This window comes from Schistocerca americana, chromosome 1, assembly GCF_021461395.2.
Source record: "Schistocerca americana isolate TAMUIC-IGC-003095 chromosome 1, iqSchAmer2.1, whole genome shotgun sequence".
NCBI lineage: Eukaryota > Metazoa > Arthropoda > Insecta > Orthoptera > Acrididae > Schistocerca > Schistocerca americana.
In genome coordinates, this window is record NC_060119.1 from 534,297,441 (window position 1) to 534,314,794 (window position 17,354).

Below are 17,354 nucleotides of genomic sequence, written 5' to 3' on the forward strand. Positions count from 1 at the left end.
GCCTTAGCCACAGGTCTTGGGGAGCAGACAGGGCACATCTCCTTCAGTTTTATCAGGCTTCTGTGCGTTCGCAGCTAGGCTACGGTTGCACGGTGTATAGGTCAGCGAGGCCCTCTTACTCATGGATCATTGTCCATCATGAGGGGATTCAGCTGGCCAAGGGTGCTTATCAGACCAGTCCCATACATAGCATCTGTGCTGAGGTGGGGAAGCTGCCATTTACCATCTGATGCCAGCTCCTCATGGTATGTCAGGCATGTAAGCTCCTTGCAGCTGCAACTTCACCTGCACACCATACTGTCCACTCATCCACCTCTGGAATACCTTTTCTCCAACCATCCACAAGCCAGGATGCCATTTTGGATCCACGTGCGGTGTGTGATGTAGTCATTCGGTGTGGAGCCAGTATGACCCCAAATCCAGGGTTTTAACCATCTGCCACCCTGTGTTCTGGAGAGAACCAAGTGATTTTAGATTTGGTGTGGTACAGGAGAGATAGCAGTCATGATTCCATTTTTAATGCAATATTCCCTGTATTTTATCTGAGAACCATGACCGTGTACTTGTTTTTATGAATTTGTCTAAGCAGGGGGACTCTGTTGGTTGTTTTGTCATTTTCCTGGATTGTGTCCTTAAGGTCAGACTGCCTCCAGAATTTACCATTTTTGACGCAGAATTATATGTAACGTTGTGAGCACTGGAGCAGATGAGACATTTTCCCGGTGTTAAATTTCTCATCTGCTCAGATTCTCTGAGTGCCCTTTACTCTCTCCAATATTTTTATCCCGCAGGTACAGTAACCCAGAATATCCAGGAAGCCCTCTTACAACTACAGCGACTGTGGAGGGAGGTGTCTTTCTGTTGAGTTCCTGGGCACATTGGCATTGCAGGGAATGAAAGGGCAGATTGAGCAACCAAGGAGGCATGTCATGATCCTCTGGTATTTCGGTGTGCTATCCCCCTGCATGCTATCACCTCACTGTTGAGGTACAAAGTCATATGTCAATAGGAAGATGAGTGGCTAGTAGTGACAGATAACAAGCTCCGTGTCATCAAGTCCATAACTCGGCCGTGGAGTACTACCTTTCAGCCACAATGGCAGGACAAGGTCATTCTTAGTCCTCTTTGCATAGGCCACAGCCCTATGACACATGGATTCTTACTCCAGCGAGATGACCCTCCAGTGTGTGGTGTTTGTGACATAGAGATCACATTTTATTTGCCAACCCATGGACTACGGCAGATTTGCCATCTATTTTATGTAATGATCAAATGAATGTGGTTAGGGTTTTAAAGTTTTGTGAATGGTACAACTTTTTGAACAAGATCTTAGGGAGATGTTCGTAATGTGTCAAAAGGTGGCTGGCTCACCCTAGTTTTTTGTAGGTGGTCAGCCAGTCACATTTCCTTGTGCTTTTCTTTTAGTTCTTCTGTGTTTTGTTTCCTCTGTGTTTTAATTTCTTGGTTAGCTCTCTTCCCTCATGTGGTACAGAGTGACTGTGTGATCATTTCGAATGTAAGCACGTACAACACTTCTAGCTCATCTCCACATTCGTTTATTTTCATAAGTCTAAGGTTGCCTATGACTTTGCTATTGGGTACCCATCAGATCCAAATACACACATAAACATTTTTATTCCCTTTCATTTTCTCCATTTTTAAATTTTTCACCTTGCAACAATTAAATTCAATATCTCTTGTGTTATCCAAATCCTTCTGCTAGACCTTGTCCTCTTACCTATTTAATCCTATACTGCCTTAACTATTTCATCTCCTAAAGCTGCTCATTCATCTTTTACTGTATTCCTTTAGCCTGTTCTAGTCAATCAATGTCTAATGCTCCCTCTGAATCTCTCAACAACCTCTGGTTCTTTCAACTTATCTATGCCCCATCTCCTTAACTTCCTACCTTTTTCCAATTTCTTCAGTTTTAATTTACTGTTCGTAACCAATAAAATGTGATCAGAGACCACATCTGTAAACATCTTACAATTTAAAATCTGGTTCCTAAATTTCTGCCTAACCATTATATAATCAATCTTAAATACTCTGGTGGCTCAATGTCTCCTCCATGTATACAACCTTCTTTTATGATTCTTAAACCAAGTGTTAGTGATGATTAAACTATGCTCTGTGTATAATTCTACCAGATAGCTTCCTCTTCCATTTCTTTCCCTCAGTCCATATTCACCCAATATTTTTCTTCTCTCCCTTATCCTAGTACTGAATTCCAGTCCCCCATCACAATTAAATTGTTGTCTTCTTTAACTATCTGAATAATTTCTTTCATCTCATCACACATTTCTTCAATCTATTCATGATCTGCTGAGCCAGTTGGCATGTAAAGTTGTGCTAATGTGATAGGGATGAGCTTCATGTCTATTTTGTCTATGACAATGCATCCGATATGCTGTTCATAGTAGCTTACTCGCATTCCTGTCTTCTTATTCATTATTAAACACACTCGTGCATTACCCTTATTTGACTTTGTATTTATGACCCTTTATTCACCTGACCAGAAGTCCTGTTCCTCCTGCCACCAAACTTCAGTAATTCCCACTGCAATATATCTAACTCAAACCATCAATTTCCTTTTTTACATTTTCTAATCTACCTGCCCAATTAAGAGATTTAACATTCCACAGTCTGATCTATAGAATTCCAGTTTGGTTTCTCCAGATGACAACATCCTTCTGAGTAGTCCCCACCCAGAAATCCGAATGGGGGACTATTTTAGCTCAGGAATATTTTACTTAAGAGGATGCCATCATCATTTAACCATACAGTACCTAGTTGTTCCTCTGCTGCCTTCATTATACCATCTTTAAACTACCCTTTTATCTTCTGTTATGTTCCTTTTTGCTGTTTAAGCTGATAACTGTTGGATTTTTTTTTTCATTTGAAACTCTAAACAGTCCCTGCTTCTTTTAACTTATCCAGACTCCATTTCCATAATTTACCACCTTTCTGCTATTTCTTCCATTTAAATCTACTGTTTATGACCAATTAATTATGATCAGTTTCCAACTCTACCCATGGGAATCATTTGCAGTTTAAAATCTGGTTTTGCAATCTCTGTCTTATCAATACATAATTTATCTCAAGTCTAACAATTTTTCTTCTCTTCCCTTGCCTACTACTGAAATTCAAGCCCGTTAATGGTTAAATTTTTGTCCCCCCATGGCGATCTGAATAATTTCTTTTATCTGATACATTTCTTCATTATTTGCAGAGCTAGTAGCATATAAACATGTACTACCATTGTGTGTGTTGGCTTTGTGCCTATATTTGCTATGATAATGCGTTCATTGTGCTGTTTTCAGCAGCACATCCAAATCTTTATTTATTTATTTATTTCCCCATTATTATACTAACCCTTGTGCTACAAAGATTTGATTTTGTATTGATAACCCCGTACTCATCTGCTCAGTCTGCTAGATTGGAACTGAATTTTTGATGAGTCACCTTTGTCTTTGAAAAGAGTGAGACAAAAGAACTCACAGAGAGAAAATAAATAAATGTTATCATAGGTGATAGAGGTTCACTGATTTGTAGACAATTCATCAAGACTTACACAAGAAAAATTTACCAATGTGTAGGTGCACAGTTTACTTGAAATAAGAAATGTGATGAATAACCAGCAAAGCATGCAGTGTATCATAATTTCTGTAGCCTGTTTCATGGCATAATGCACAGAAAAAGAAACAAAGAAATTTCTAACCATCTTCAAGTTTACAGAAATAGTGACTTATCACAACATTACTTACAAAAAACAAGGGTTTATACACTGAAAAGCCAAAGAAACTGGTACACCTGCTTGATAGCATGTAGGACCCCTGCAAGAATGCAGAAGTGCCACAGCACATCGTGGCATGCACTTGACTAATGCCTGAAGTAGTGCTGGAGGGAATTGACACAATGAATGTCCATAAACCGTAAGAGTATGAGGGGGTAGAGATCTCTTCTGAGCAGCATGTTGCAAGGCATTCCAGATATCCTCAGTAATGTTCATGTCTGGGGAGTTTGGTGGCCAGTGGACGTGTTTAAACTCAGAACAATATTCCTGGAACCACTCTGTAGTAACTCTGAATCTGTAGGGTGTTGGATTGTCCTTCTGGAAGTGCCCAAATCAGAACGCACAATGGACATGAATGGATGCAGGTGATCAGACAGTATGCTTCTGTACATGGCGCCCATCAGAGACATATCAGGGGTCCCATATCACTCCAACCGCACATGCCCCACACCATTACAGAGCCTCAACCAGCTTGAACAGTCCCCTGCTGACATGCAGGTCCATGCATTCATGAGGTTGTCTCCATCCCCATACGTGTCCATCCACTCAATACAATTTGAAATGAGACTTGACTGACTAGCCAACATGTTTTCAGTCATCAACAGTCCAATTTCGGTGTTGACAGGCCCAGGCAAGGCATAAAGCTTTGTGTCGTGCAGTCATCAAGGGCACATGAGTGGGCCCTCAGCTCCAAATGCCCATATTGAGTGTGTTTTGTTGAGTGGTTCGCACGCTGACACTTGTTGATGGCCCAGTATTGAAATTTGCAGCAGTTTTCAGAAGGGTTCCACTTCTGTCATGTTGAACAATTCTCTTGAGTCGTCATTGGTCTCATTCTCACAGGATCTTTTTCTGGTCACAGCAATGTCAGAGATTTGATATTTTACCAGATTCCTGATATTCATGATACACTCATGAAATGATCATACGGGAAAATGCCCACTTCATCCCTACCTCGGAGATGCTATGTCCCATCGCTTGTGTGCTGACTATAACACCACATTCAAACTCACTTCAATCTTGATGACCTGCCATTGTAGCAGCAGTAACTGATCTAACAGCTGCACCAGACACTTGTTGTCTTATATAGATGTTGCTGAGCACAGCACCCTATTCTGCCTGTTTACATATCTCAGTATTTGAATATGTATGCCTATACCAGTTTCTTTGGTACTTCAGTGTATGAAACAAAATTAAAAATACTGAAAATTAAAGTAAAAGCAACGGGTTATGAGCACAGGAAATTCAGATTTCTAAAGATTCCAAAAAAGGAAATCAAAAATAACCAATTTCAGTTATCTATTTGAAACTGGAATTACAGAACTGAATTCGGTATTGCTTACAGAAAAAGTGAAAGGAAAAGTTAACCACAATACATGGCAGTTTGCAATGAAAACATACCTTCATCATGCAAAGCTGTGGGAATACATCTCAGGTGAACTGGAGAATGAGGCAAAGGTGTGTAATGTTAGAACTAATATCATGATGTAACTTCATTCATCAATTTCATGCACCTGCAGAACACAACAATCTCAAAAGAGACATGGGACAAATTAAAACATGTATGAAGGCTCAGAACTTTACAAAAGAGTTTGTTTACTGGCTACACTCATCACAACTCAACTGGGGAACTATACATCAGTAGAAGAATACTTATACAAAATAATTTCCATTCTAATAAGTGAAATGTTTTGAATTTTGAAGTGAAAGATGAGTAAGTAGGATGCATCCTTTTTTGGGCAGCATAACCAGATGACTATAAAACAATTATTATGCACCTAGAGCAATCCAAAATACGAATAATTGGAGACTCTATTAAAACTAAATTGTTGCAGAATGTGAAGGGTGAAGAGTTTGCCACTCTACGATTAGTGATGTGGACAAGAAATGTCAGAGATATTCTTCTGTTTAAGTTCTAGCAGTGGAGGTAGCCAGAAACATTTGTGCCGTATATGGGGATAATGCCTTTGGACAGAGCATGACAAGAAAATGGTTTTCACATTTCATGGAGGACAGTTTTGACATTATTGACCTTTCACATTCAGGGAGACCTTCAGGGATTGATGGAGATAATTTAAATGAATTATTCCACCATTGTGCAACATTTTCATGCAATGGACAAGATTCAAAAATCAGAAGCAAAGGTACAATATGCACCAAGCCAAAATCACAAAAATCAGCAGGTGGCCATACGTGCATGTCTGCTTGCTCATCATTAATTGGCTTGTGAACAACACTGACCATTACTATCCTGTATTGTTACTGCTGATGACAAAATATGTCTTTATGCAAACATAAGGAAAAGAAAGGAATAGTTGAGCCCAAACAAAGCAGCAGCTTTCCACACAAAGACCTGTGTGCATCCACAAAAGATAATGTTATGCATCTGGGAGAACAGGGACAGTGTGGGGCTTCCTCGAGATGTAACCATCACTGCTGACATTTACTGTCAACAACAATGATCAGGAAGTGAAGTGATGCTGCTACTCGATAATGCCCACCCACATTCTGCTAGACTGATAAAAAAACACTATATAGGGGTTGGATTGGGATGTCACCTTATTCACCTGATCTGGATGAAAATGCACTTCAGACATGCCTCAATGAGTTCTTCACCTCAAAACCATGTGATTTCTACGTTGCAGAATCAAAAAGCTACTCTAGTGTTGGCAGACAGTTGTAAATAGTGAAGGAGAATATATTATTGATGACTAAAGTCTCTGTCGTGTATCTGTTGTGTCTATTAAAGTTGTGGAAAAATGTTAAGAACTTAAGCACCAACCTAATAGAATGATGATAAAACTCATGAGTGGTAGTATCAAATGATGAGAATTTGCTCATTCAAGGAATTGGTGACAAACATGTTGATGCACTGGCTGGCAGAAAGAAGACAAAAATTAAAGATATATCACAGACTTTTGTACTATCCATTAACTTTAACCAGTGATGTCATAAAAAGCCCAAAATGCAATACAAACATTATTTCAAACTGGCAACCAGTGATGTTACCCATTCCCATGCACCAAAATATAAACAAAAAATACAGAATTGTACAAATTCTTAATAATAAATATTGAAGCTAACTGGACAACCAGTTAAGAGATTTGCATGGAGACAAACTAAAATCTAAAATAACAGCAACAAAATCATGGTAACTGTAAAATACATTAAATGAGACACCCACAGAAACACAATGCAGTGGTTGGTTTAGAAGAAGTAATGACCTGTAACTGGTATAGCAAACATCTCTTGACCTCAACTTGAAATGCCACTACCAATTCAAGAAGCTAAAAACTGGTAGCAGCAGAAAGTCAGAAGGCATTACCAACACATGTAGCCTAATATCACCAATATTAACAAAATGCAGCACAGGTATTGAAAACATCACTTCATATGTATAGCTCAAAATAAATACCAATACCCAAAAATCATGGCAATGACTGAAATGTGGCATCAAAATGAAACGTGAAACAAACTGACAAGGGAATGGTCCAATAAGACATGTCGAACTCCACCCTGAAAATTTTTACACAAGAAGAGGACAACGAAAGAGATGCACTGTCAAAATTTTAGCTGCTAAGAGGCACTGCAAGTATTTTGTAAAAAATGTTGAAGTTACACATTTTTTGCTGCATGAGGAACAGCTTATAACAGCAGTCTGTACAAACCTGCCCACTTAGCACGCGACTTGGTGAGTCACTCATGCAGCGCCACATAGCATATTTATCCGGAGTTCACAGACACCAGTTTTAAGCATGTAAAGCCTGGTTTACAATGGAGTGTATGGAAGCAAAGACGTGCGAATGAGCATTTGCAGAACATTCACTACCATTCATTTGTATATGAGTAGAATCATTTATACTAGAGGGAATGGAAGAGAACACAAGATAGTGAACATTGCCTATGAATGCTGTGTTATTAGTTTTTAGTTTCTGGAGCTATTATTGAGCATACAGGATGCAACTCTATCTTGTTAGAGCCACAATGCGAAACTTTGCTATTCAGTGAGAATTATTTTGCGTGGAGGGCGCACTGTTCTTGATGGAGTATGCAAAATAACACAGGGAAGGAAGAATTTAAGTGTCTTAATCTGTATGAAAGCATGACATGTGTGGAGATCATGCACTTTACTCAAAATTGCAGCTCTATCTCTCTTTAGCACTGGCCGAAATTTTCCTTGTATGTCGGCTGCCATTTTTCGCTGGCTTCTCATTACCATTGAGGAGAAATTTATAAACAGAATACTAATTACTGACATTGAGCATCACGTAAAGATGTGACACAGCTAGTGTTTCCACTACACTTGTAAAGTCTAATGGTTATATTCTTTTTTGTTTTCATTTCGAAACAAAAATGGTCTAGTAGCAAAATGTGAGCTTCATGATCCAGGGAGTTCAGGATCAAATCCTGTTCACACCACAACTTTTTCACTATGATTTTTAACTGAGCATTTACTTCTCACAGATATTGGTGTGGCCATGAAAAACAGGTGATTTAGATTCCACATTAAATTGCAGGTCTCCATTTTCTGATTAGGGGACTGGGGAAGATTAGGGACACATAAGTAGCTGCAGTCATGTCCAGTTGAAATACTGCAAGAGGCCTAGTGTGTACACCAGACAGAATTCTCTTTTTCTCATGCTTGTTAGCCTGTTTATATTCTTTTTTGTTTTCATTTCGAAACAAAAATGGTCTAGTAGCAAAATGTGAGCTTCATGATCCAGGGAGTTCAGGATCAAATCCTGTTCACACCACAACTTTTTCACTATGATTTTTAACTGAGCATTTACTTCTCACAGATATTGGTGTGGCCATGAAAAACAGGTGATTTAGATTCCACATTAAATTGCAGGTCTCCATTTTCTGATTAGGGGACTGGGGAAGATTAGGGACACATAAGTAGCTGCAGTCATGTCCAGTTGAAATACTGCAAGAGGCCTAGTGTGTACACCAGACAGAATTCTCTTTTTCTCATGCTTGTTAGCCTGTTTGCTCTGTTGAAAACCTGGTTTAAACTATACAAACATTTTTTGAATAACTTCATATTACAGTTCAGTTCTTGCAATGTAATTCTTATAAAAGTGGCTAGCAGAGAAAATAAAATCATTGCAGTGACTGATGTCACAGATGACTTCCATGAGCGAGGACTTGTAATTTGTTTAAATGAAATGTGTCTTGCAGTACTACATTTTATAACAATTCCTGTAGGCCATTCCTTATAATAATGTTTAAATGTTGTACCTTTGACTATCAGTGAAACAGTTCTTTGTTTACTCCCAGTAGTCATCACAAAAATATGAAGTGTCTATTGCATGACAAAAGCAAACATTTTTCTTGCACCAGGCACACCGGACAAAGGAAAAATTGATTCAGTCAGATACTTTGCAGTAACCACTAGTTTTCTTTAGACAGAACTAGGATCAAGTCAGAAATTGTCCTGGTTGCTGTTCTGCATATTGTGCTGCAAACCAGGCATACTTGATCAAATTTGTAAAGCGTGGTGAAGAAAACTGGTATGCACAAATGACTGGAGCTTAAGAATATTGTTCCACTGATAAACCTGAAATGAAAGAGAGGCATTGGAAATTATGTTGTCTGATAATTTCCTGAAAAATGCTTTCCACTGTCGAAAAAATTCTTTATCGGGAGATTGAATCAGAGTAGTAGTTTCAGACATTACATGTACAGATTTTTTTGTCGTCCTCCACAAAAATAGAGGCATTGTTATGTCCAGGCCATGAATCCAACAAAAGCAATGAATTAGTTTCTGCAGCTGGTAGGAATATGTTTTGAACAAAATGTTGAAAATTATTCTTTCCCATTTTTCCAGATTTTGATACACTGATTACAAGATTTTTGCAACTAAACAATCCATTTTTTATTTTGGTTCCTAATTTGTCTTGCAGTTCTTGAAGACGGATATACAGCTGTGGAAACAGTAACCCACTCATACTTATCACTGGCATTATGGTATATGCTTATGTCATCGCATTCATTGATTTTTCCAGGGATAAGAGCAAGTTTCGTCTTTATGTCAGCTATGAACTTCTCTGTAGCAGTGTCTATCACAGGCAGAGCTGCCCTATACATTTATGTGATGTACACTTAGTAATTTTCTGTCTTCCTATTCCATAAAATTTCTTGAACCTGCATAGCCTGGTTGACAAAGCCTGGAAATTAGCAGTGTTCATGTCAGATGCAATTTGGAGGACCCAGTCTCATAGATCTCCAACGGTAATGGTGCATACCCTCTCATGAGTAGTTGTAAATCTTTCAGTTTTTCGTTCAGATGGTCTTGGGTTTCAGTTTGGTGCATATTTCTTACTTCATGTAATTCATTCTTCCATTTGTTCAGTTCATGCCCTGATTTCATGAATCAAAAATGCCTTTGCACACTGCATAACTTCAACCATTTTTTTCTCGCCTTCATTTAACCAATATCTCATTGCCTTTTATTTGTCACTGAAAGGTGTGTCAGTATGTGTCTTTTTTTAGACTTGGAAGGTATTCTTCTTCAGAACTGTTACTGGCACAACTAATTTTGTCCAAACCACAATTCATGGAATTGTCGCAGTATTTCCCATTTCTTCTAACTTATCCACAATTTCAAATGAAATGTCGATATCACTCGAATGAATGTCAAGGAAATCAATTAATAAATGACACACATGTACATCCTCAGGAGCAGTACATGATTTTGGCTGGAAATCACATTCTTCATATTTCATCACTGCTAAATTGAGAACATTAATTGATTCCTCATTATGGTGAAACTTGAAGGGAAAAAAAGGGTACTATCATCAGGCATGCCTTACAGAAGCACAATAAATATTAATGCAGCTTTATCTGTATTGTCAATACTTACCAATACTGAAAAAAGAAACTGATAATTTGTAATAGATGTTACTTGAGTGGCTAATCCAAGAGAATAATAACTGTACACTGTAGTGTCAGAGAAATTCTCAACGAACGGTAACCTGAAACTTCCTTTAAAAATTACAGTCTGGTTGTGTTGTGTTTCCTGTTTACAAATGTACCACCAACCTTGGCTGTCTGTGTGCCTAGTTGCACATGCACAGTTGCTACAGCACCAGTTGGGGTGTCCATTTCTACCGCTACCTGATGCACTACGAATTTGGCAATTTTCAGCTATTTTTTTAATACTTGCAGAACCTCTTAGCAACTAAAATTTTGACAGTGAATTTCTTTTGTTGTTTTCTTCCTGTGTAAAAAAATTCAGGGTAGGTTTCAATATGTCTTATTGGACCATTCCCTTGTGGGTATTGATCTCTCAATGCAAATAGCATACCAGGCAAGAATTTTATAGCTGAAACATACATGTGTTCATAAATAATTCTAGGTTCAGATAAATTGCAGCTACTGTTTTCTATTTTTTTCTAGGACAATCATGGATAATGTTTAACCTCTGACTGATAAGTGATTTCATATTCCACAACATTACTATGTCGTGGCTCAAAGCAACAGATGTTCTTTATTTGCCACAATTAAGTATCAGTGTATCTTCTATAAGTAAGACAGTGCGAAAGAGACATTTTTCCATCACCTTTTATCAATGAGTCTGTCACATTTACAATAAGAAAAAGAATCCATATATGATAGCAATGCTTGATAATGGAATGTACACATTGGACCAACCAGATAATTATTTAGCTAAACTGAAGTCCATATCACTATTGAATGATGCATACTTTTACTGTAGGAGATTTGGACATTCAAGCCCTGATGGAATAGAAACTTCAAGGCCATTGACCTTCTTCTTCTGTGCTGGATGCAGACGCATTGCCCAAACTCTTACAGGACTCGGTAAGATTGTCTGCCGCAAGTAATGAGTGTAATGGGCAAGAGCACTACAAATGTAGTGTGTGGACATTAAGCTGGGAATGTGGGTCTCACGGGGAGCATGCAAGGGATAAATCCCTGCAGTCACACTATCCTCTGTGCTCTCGGTGGCTCAGATGGATAGAGCATCTGCCATGTAAGCAGGAGATCCCTGGTCTGAGTCCCAGTCGGGGCACACATTTTGAACTGTCCCCGTTGATGTATATCAGTGCCTGTCGACAGCTTAGGGTCTTGATTTAATCATCATTTAATTCTAACAAAAGACCATGATCTAGGTTTGGGTGTCATTTCAGCACACTATTTTCATCTGTTTGATTACTGATCAATTATTTTAAATTAGCATTCACCCGTCTCCTAGTTGTTATACTTAAACATTGTCAATTTTTATGTAGTTGTTATATATGTAATCTTAAACAAAACAGCTGTTGAAAAATATGCTTAAATGCAGTAGTCATTTTGAAAGTAATGACATTTGTATCAGTTATGTAAGCAACTAATGTGCAACCACTTTCAATTAAAAGTAACTTTATTCATACTTCTAATGCTTCACCTTTTGTTAATGCAGTTAGTTTATCATACAGGGACATGGAGCCTCCCTTGTAAAAATAAATCTTGTCTCATGGCACATTCATGAAGGCACCCTCTCAAGATGCATATCTTTACTCTCAGATTACTCACTCCTCCTTCTCCTTAACCTCAAAGCCTGGTACTAGAATAGCCCTCCTCTCAACTCCTTGACTACCACTGTTATTTCAGTCTAATCTCCACTGTAATTTTTTCTCATGATCAAGTCCTGCTATGAAATTGTTTAAGCTATCCTGTATTTTGTTTTCTTTAACAATATTTATATAAGTAATCTTTGTATCCAAAGTAAAGTTAATAATAATAATAATAATAATAATAATAACACTAGAACAAAACCATTATAACATAAAACAACACCACATAACAAACCTGACATCATACTCACCAATAAAAAGAAGAAATTAACACAACTAATCGAAATATCCATACCCAATACAACAAATATACAGAAGAAAACAGGAGAAAAAACTTAAAAATACATCCAACTGGCTGAGGAAGTCAAGGACATGTGGCATCAGGATAAGGTTGACATTATACCAATTATACTATCAACTACAGGAGTCATACCGCACAATATCCACCAGTACATCAACGTAATACAGCTAGACCCAAACGTATATATACAACTACAGAAATCTATAATTATTGAGACATGTTCAATTACCCGAAAGTTCCTAAATGCAATGTAACATATATCGTACAGTTAAAAGGAAGTCACACTTGATCAAGGTCCGTGTCACTTTCCATTTTTAACCAGACATAATGTCTGAGAAAGGAAATAAATAATAATTAGTACCACTAGACCAATAATTTTTAGTGTTTTTGTTTCTGTTTTTGTCTTAATTATTCTCATGGTCATTACTTTTGCTATAATTGTTATTTACTTTGATGGAAGAAATACCATCATAATATTGACTATCATCATCCTTGTTCTGTCTGTGATAAACAGATGTTCATGGAAAATGGTGCTGTAATGTGGTTGCACATAGGTAAAACTAGTGAAGAGAAAGTCACAGCACAGAATAGTGTAACATAGTACTTCAATTGGCTAATATTGTAATACACAATCCAAAGTCCAGCAGTAGTGCATGCACAATCCTGCTAAATAAATATTGTAGTCAGCGTCCAAGTATAACCCCCAGATCCTCCTGAATCCAGCAAGAAGTACATTGATACTGATATATGTCAGAGCTGCAAATGAATCATAATGAAAAAGTAGGCTTTATGCCAGGACCACAGATAATAGCATGGGTCATATTACAGACAGAATGGAGTTTGATCATGTGCACTCTGAAATTCTTTAATTGTGCCTTTTATATCAGTTATAGCATCGTGTTAAAACCAATATTACAATCATTTTTATCATAATAATCACACACATTTAACTCAGTTACATGTATTATCAAAAGTTATAGACATGCTCTTGTTGCAGTCTTCTGTTCAGTGACTGGTTGGATGCTGCTTTCCATACCTGACTATCCTGTGCAAGCCTCTTCATGTGTGCAGAACTATTGCAACTATTCCCAAACTGATGATTCATTTATGCTTCAGCTTGTGTACTAACAACCAATTCCTTCTTTCAGTTAAGTTGCACCATAAATTTATTTACCCCAGTTCTATTCAGTACCTTTTCACAGTTATTCTTCTGTAGCACAAATTTTGAAAAACTTCTAGTCTTTTCTTGTCTGAACCGTTTATTATGTGTTCAGAAAAAACTTTCTAAAACCTTAAATACTTTTCTTGCTATTGGTAGTTTTCACTTTATATTCTGTCCAATTTGGTCAACACCAATTACATTGCTGCTCCAGTTGCAAAACTCTTCTGCTATTATGAAAGGATAGATCACTAGTCATCATAAAGATGACATTTTGAGTTGTGGATGTGCACAAAAAATAGACTGCTACACTCTAAGCTTTCAAATGGAGCCTTCTTCAGAAAAAAAAGAAAACACATACACGTTCACACATACAGATAACCTCACACACACATGACCGATATGCATTGACTGAGATTATTGGTACATTGTGGCTCAGATATCAGAGCGTATGTGGTTTGGAAGGAAGAAAAAAGAAGAAGAAGAAAAAGGAGAAGAAGACAGAAAAGAGGAAAGAACATACGATGAGTAGAATAATGGTTTAGGGAATAGTAACAAAGGAAAACATCACAGGAATGTGGGATAGAAGAAAATCCCTCCCCCATAGCCTGTCCACGCGGGGATGACATATCTGCAGTGACAAGAACTCCCTTATCCAGTATGCTGAAGGACTCATAAAGAACTTGAGGAAGAGGCACTGGCTCCAGACCTAGTCCACAAACAAATTTCTCTTGCCATACCCTCACAGATCCTGATTCTTCCACCACCCCCAAAACCCAGCTACAAAGGAGTGCCCCCTTTGTTACTCAGCACCCCATTGGACTGGAAAAAATGAACCATAGTCATCATCTGTGCTTTCATTATCATCATGCCTTGAACTGAGGGTCATCCTACCCAAGATTCTTCCAACCCCAACTAAAGTAGTGTTTTGATTGTCTGTCTGCAACATCCTAGTCCATCCATATGCCACTCCCAATCCCAGCCAGGTCACAAGGATCACATCCCTGTAGAAAGCCCAGGTGCAACTGCAATCTGATTACTGTAAAAGTTGTAGTTAGCATTCACTCACTTTATTTTATCCATGCTACCTTCAGAATTTCAAAGAATGTATTCCAATCAACATTGAAACTTTCCTGGCAGATTAAAACTGTTTGCCGGACCAAGACTCGAACTCGGGACCTTTGCCTTTCGCGGGCAACCTTCCAAACTTTACCGAAGTTCTCCTGCGAAGACGAGGTACTGGCAGAACTACAGCTGTTAGGATGGACCGTGAGTCGTGCTTGGGTAGCTCAGTGGTAGAGCACTTGCCCACGGAAGGCAAACGTCGTGAGTTCAAGTCTCGGTCCGGTACACAGTTTTAATCTGCCAGGAAAGTTTCATATCAGCGCACACTCTGCTGCAGAGTGAAAATCTCATTCCAGTCAACATTGTCAACATCTTTCTGTAAGGCTACAAATGCTGTCAACATAAAAAATTGAATTTACAATAATTTGTTATGTGTCTGTGGACAAAATAAGTACAAGAAGATATAAAAATTAATACCAGCAGCCCATAAATACATTATACACTCTTTCATTGCTTTAGAATTTCAGAGGAAAACATAGTGCCAAAGCAATTATAATCTTTTCAGTAACTTTGATTATACTCCTGTTTGAACACTCTCTCTCTCTCTCTCTCTCTCTCTCTCTCTGTGTGTGTGTGTGTGTGTGTGTGTGTGTGTGTGTGTATGTATATGAGTGATATCATGCAGAATACATGTATAATCGTTTTGGTATTTCTTTAAAATTTCAGGAAAATATGTGATCCACATCTCACAGCATTTGAACCAGAAGCTCTAGGTAATTTAGTCGAAGGGATGGATTTCCACAAATTTTACTTTGATAATGGTAATCACTGCTTTTTATTTGCACTTACATTAGGTGTGAATCATCACTTTAAAATTAAGGAATATTTGTTTGTATATGAAATATAATCACTCTTATTTATATTATTAAAATAATAAGGTGATAGCATGAAGGGATGCTGATAATTATTTATACCTGCTGCCAAGTATCTCCTCCCAAAAAGCAAACTGCATGTTGCATGTATTTTCTGTGCATATTATGTGAGAAATAATTTTGCTGCTGCTTGTTTACAATTATAGTAATGATAAATAGGTAATTCATTAGTGGAGTAGCCAATACATATGTAATATTTTTCTTCTTGATGACGTTTTCCATGCTTAACCATTTATTGTGACTGATATTAATATTGTTGAGCTTGTTTTACAACTCAGTAATATGATTTTAAAGAAAAATACACTGAAGTTAATTACCTGATATGGATTTGCAGAATTCAATTATTAAATAGCAGTGACTTATATATTAATTGACTGCATCACCACTTAGTTGAAGAGGTGTGCAAGTTGATTTATTTATACTTATCTCACTTCAGACAGAAATCCAAATTATCTCGCTCCACTTCTTTTTGGGGAAAACATAATCCAAATTTACATCTGAACTTCCTGTTATAGGTTTTTAACGGGTTTTTATTTATTTATTTATTTATTTATTTATTCATCCGTGGAACAATAAATATTGTATGGATGTCGTCAGATTACAACACATGAGCACACATTTACATTTACAATTAAACAGGTTTCTCATATTTTGTGTAGTTTTTATAACTGGTCATACACATATTTATAATTACATAATATTTTGGTGATAATGTCATATGTTGCTAATAATCTACATCTATGTTAAATATTCTTTTACAGTATAACAACTTTTACTTACTAAAAAGGTTTTAAGCTTTTGTCTGAAAGAGAGGGGCTCATTTATTTCTTTGATTTCTTGTGGTAATTTGTTGTACAGTTTTATCCCATTGTAAAATATACTTTTTTGCATCTTTGCCTTGTTCTTTCTATCTAGATGGATGTGGTGACAAGCTCTTGTTTCATGGTCATGTATTAGGCTGTTTGTGTTGTACATGTTGAGATTTATCTTAATGAACATTATGTTCTGAAAGATATACTCACAAGAAACAGTTAGAATTCCTAGCTTTCTAAATAATTCTAGACAGTGGGCCCTGTTGTTGCTATTTGTTATTATCCTTATGGCTCTTTTTTGTACTTTGAACACAGTTTGTATGTTACTGGCACTTGTTCCCCAAAACATGATCCCATAGCTGAGGACTGAGTGTAGATATCCGTAATATGTTATTTTAAGACAGGTATTATTGCATACCGGTGCAAGGATTCTAAGAGCATAGCATGCTGTGGATAATTTCTTTGCCAAAATGTTGACATGGTTTGTCCATTTCAGTTGGCTGTCTACATTCATCCCTAAGAATTTGGTACTTGTTACACATTCTAATTCATTATTATTAACTTTTATTCTAGTGGCATTGTGTTTTTTTGTTCAATTGGAAGTTAATATAGTTAGTTTTCTTTACATTTAGGGTTACTTTATTTTTTAATGTCCAGTTGTGGACATCATTGAGAGCCTCGTTTGCTCTTTCTGACAGTTGTGTTGGATT

General features: G+C 37.3%; 1 protein-coding gene across 21 annotated transcripts in view; it reads left to right on the top strand.

The window, feature by feature from the left end:
• Positions 1–17,354, top strand: part of LOC124605478 (calcium/calmodulin-dependent protein kinase type II alpha chain) — a 983,452-nt gene that overhangs the window by 934,243 nt on the left and 31,855 nt on the right. For all 21 annotated transcript variants that reach the window (XM_047137200.1, XM_047137224.1, XM_047137250.1 and 18 more), the window contains one exon: positions 15,627–15,721. In XM_047137200.1, the coding sequence (XP_046993156.1) occupies positions 15,627–15,721 (95 nt within the window). The remainder of the gene's footprint in view (positions 1–15,626; positions 15,722–17,354) is intronic.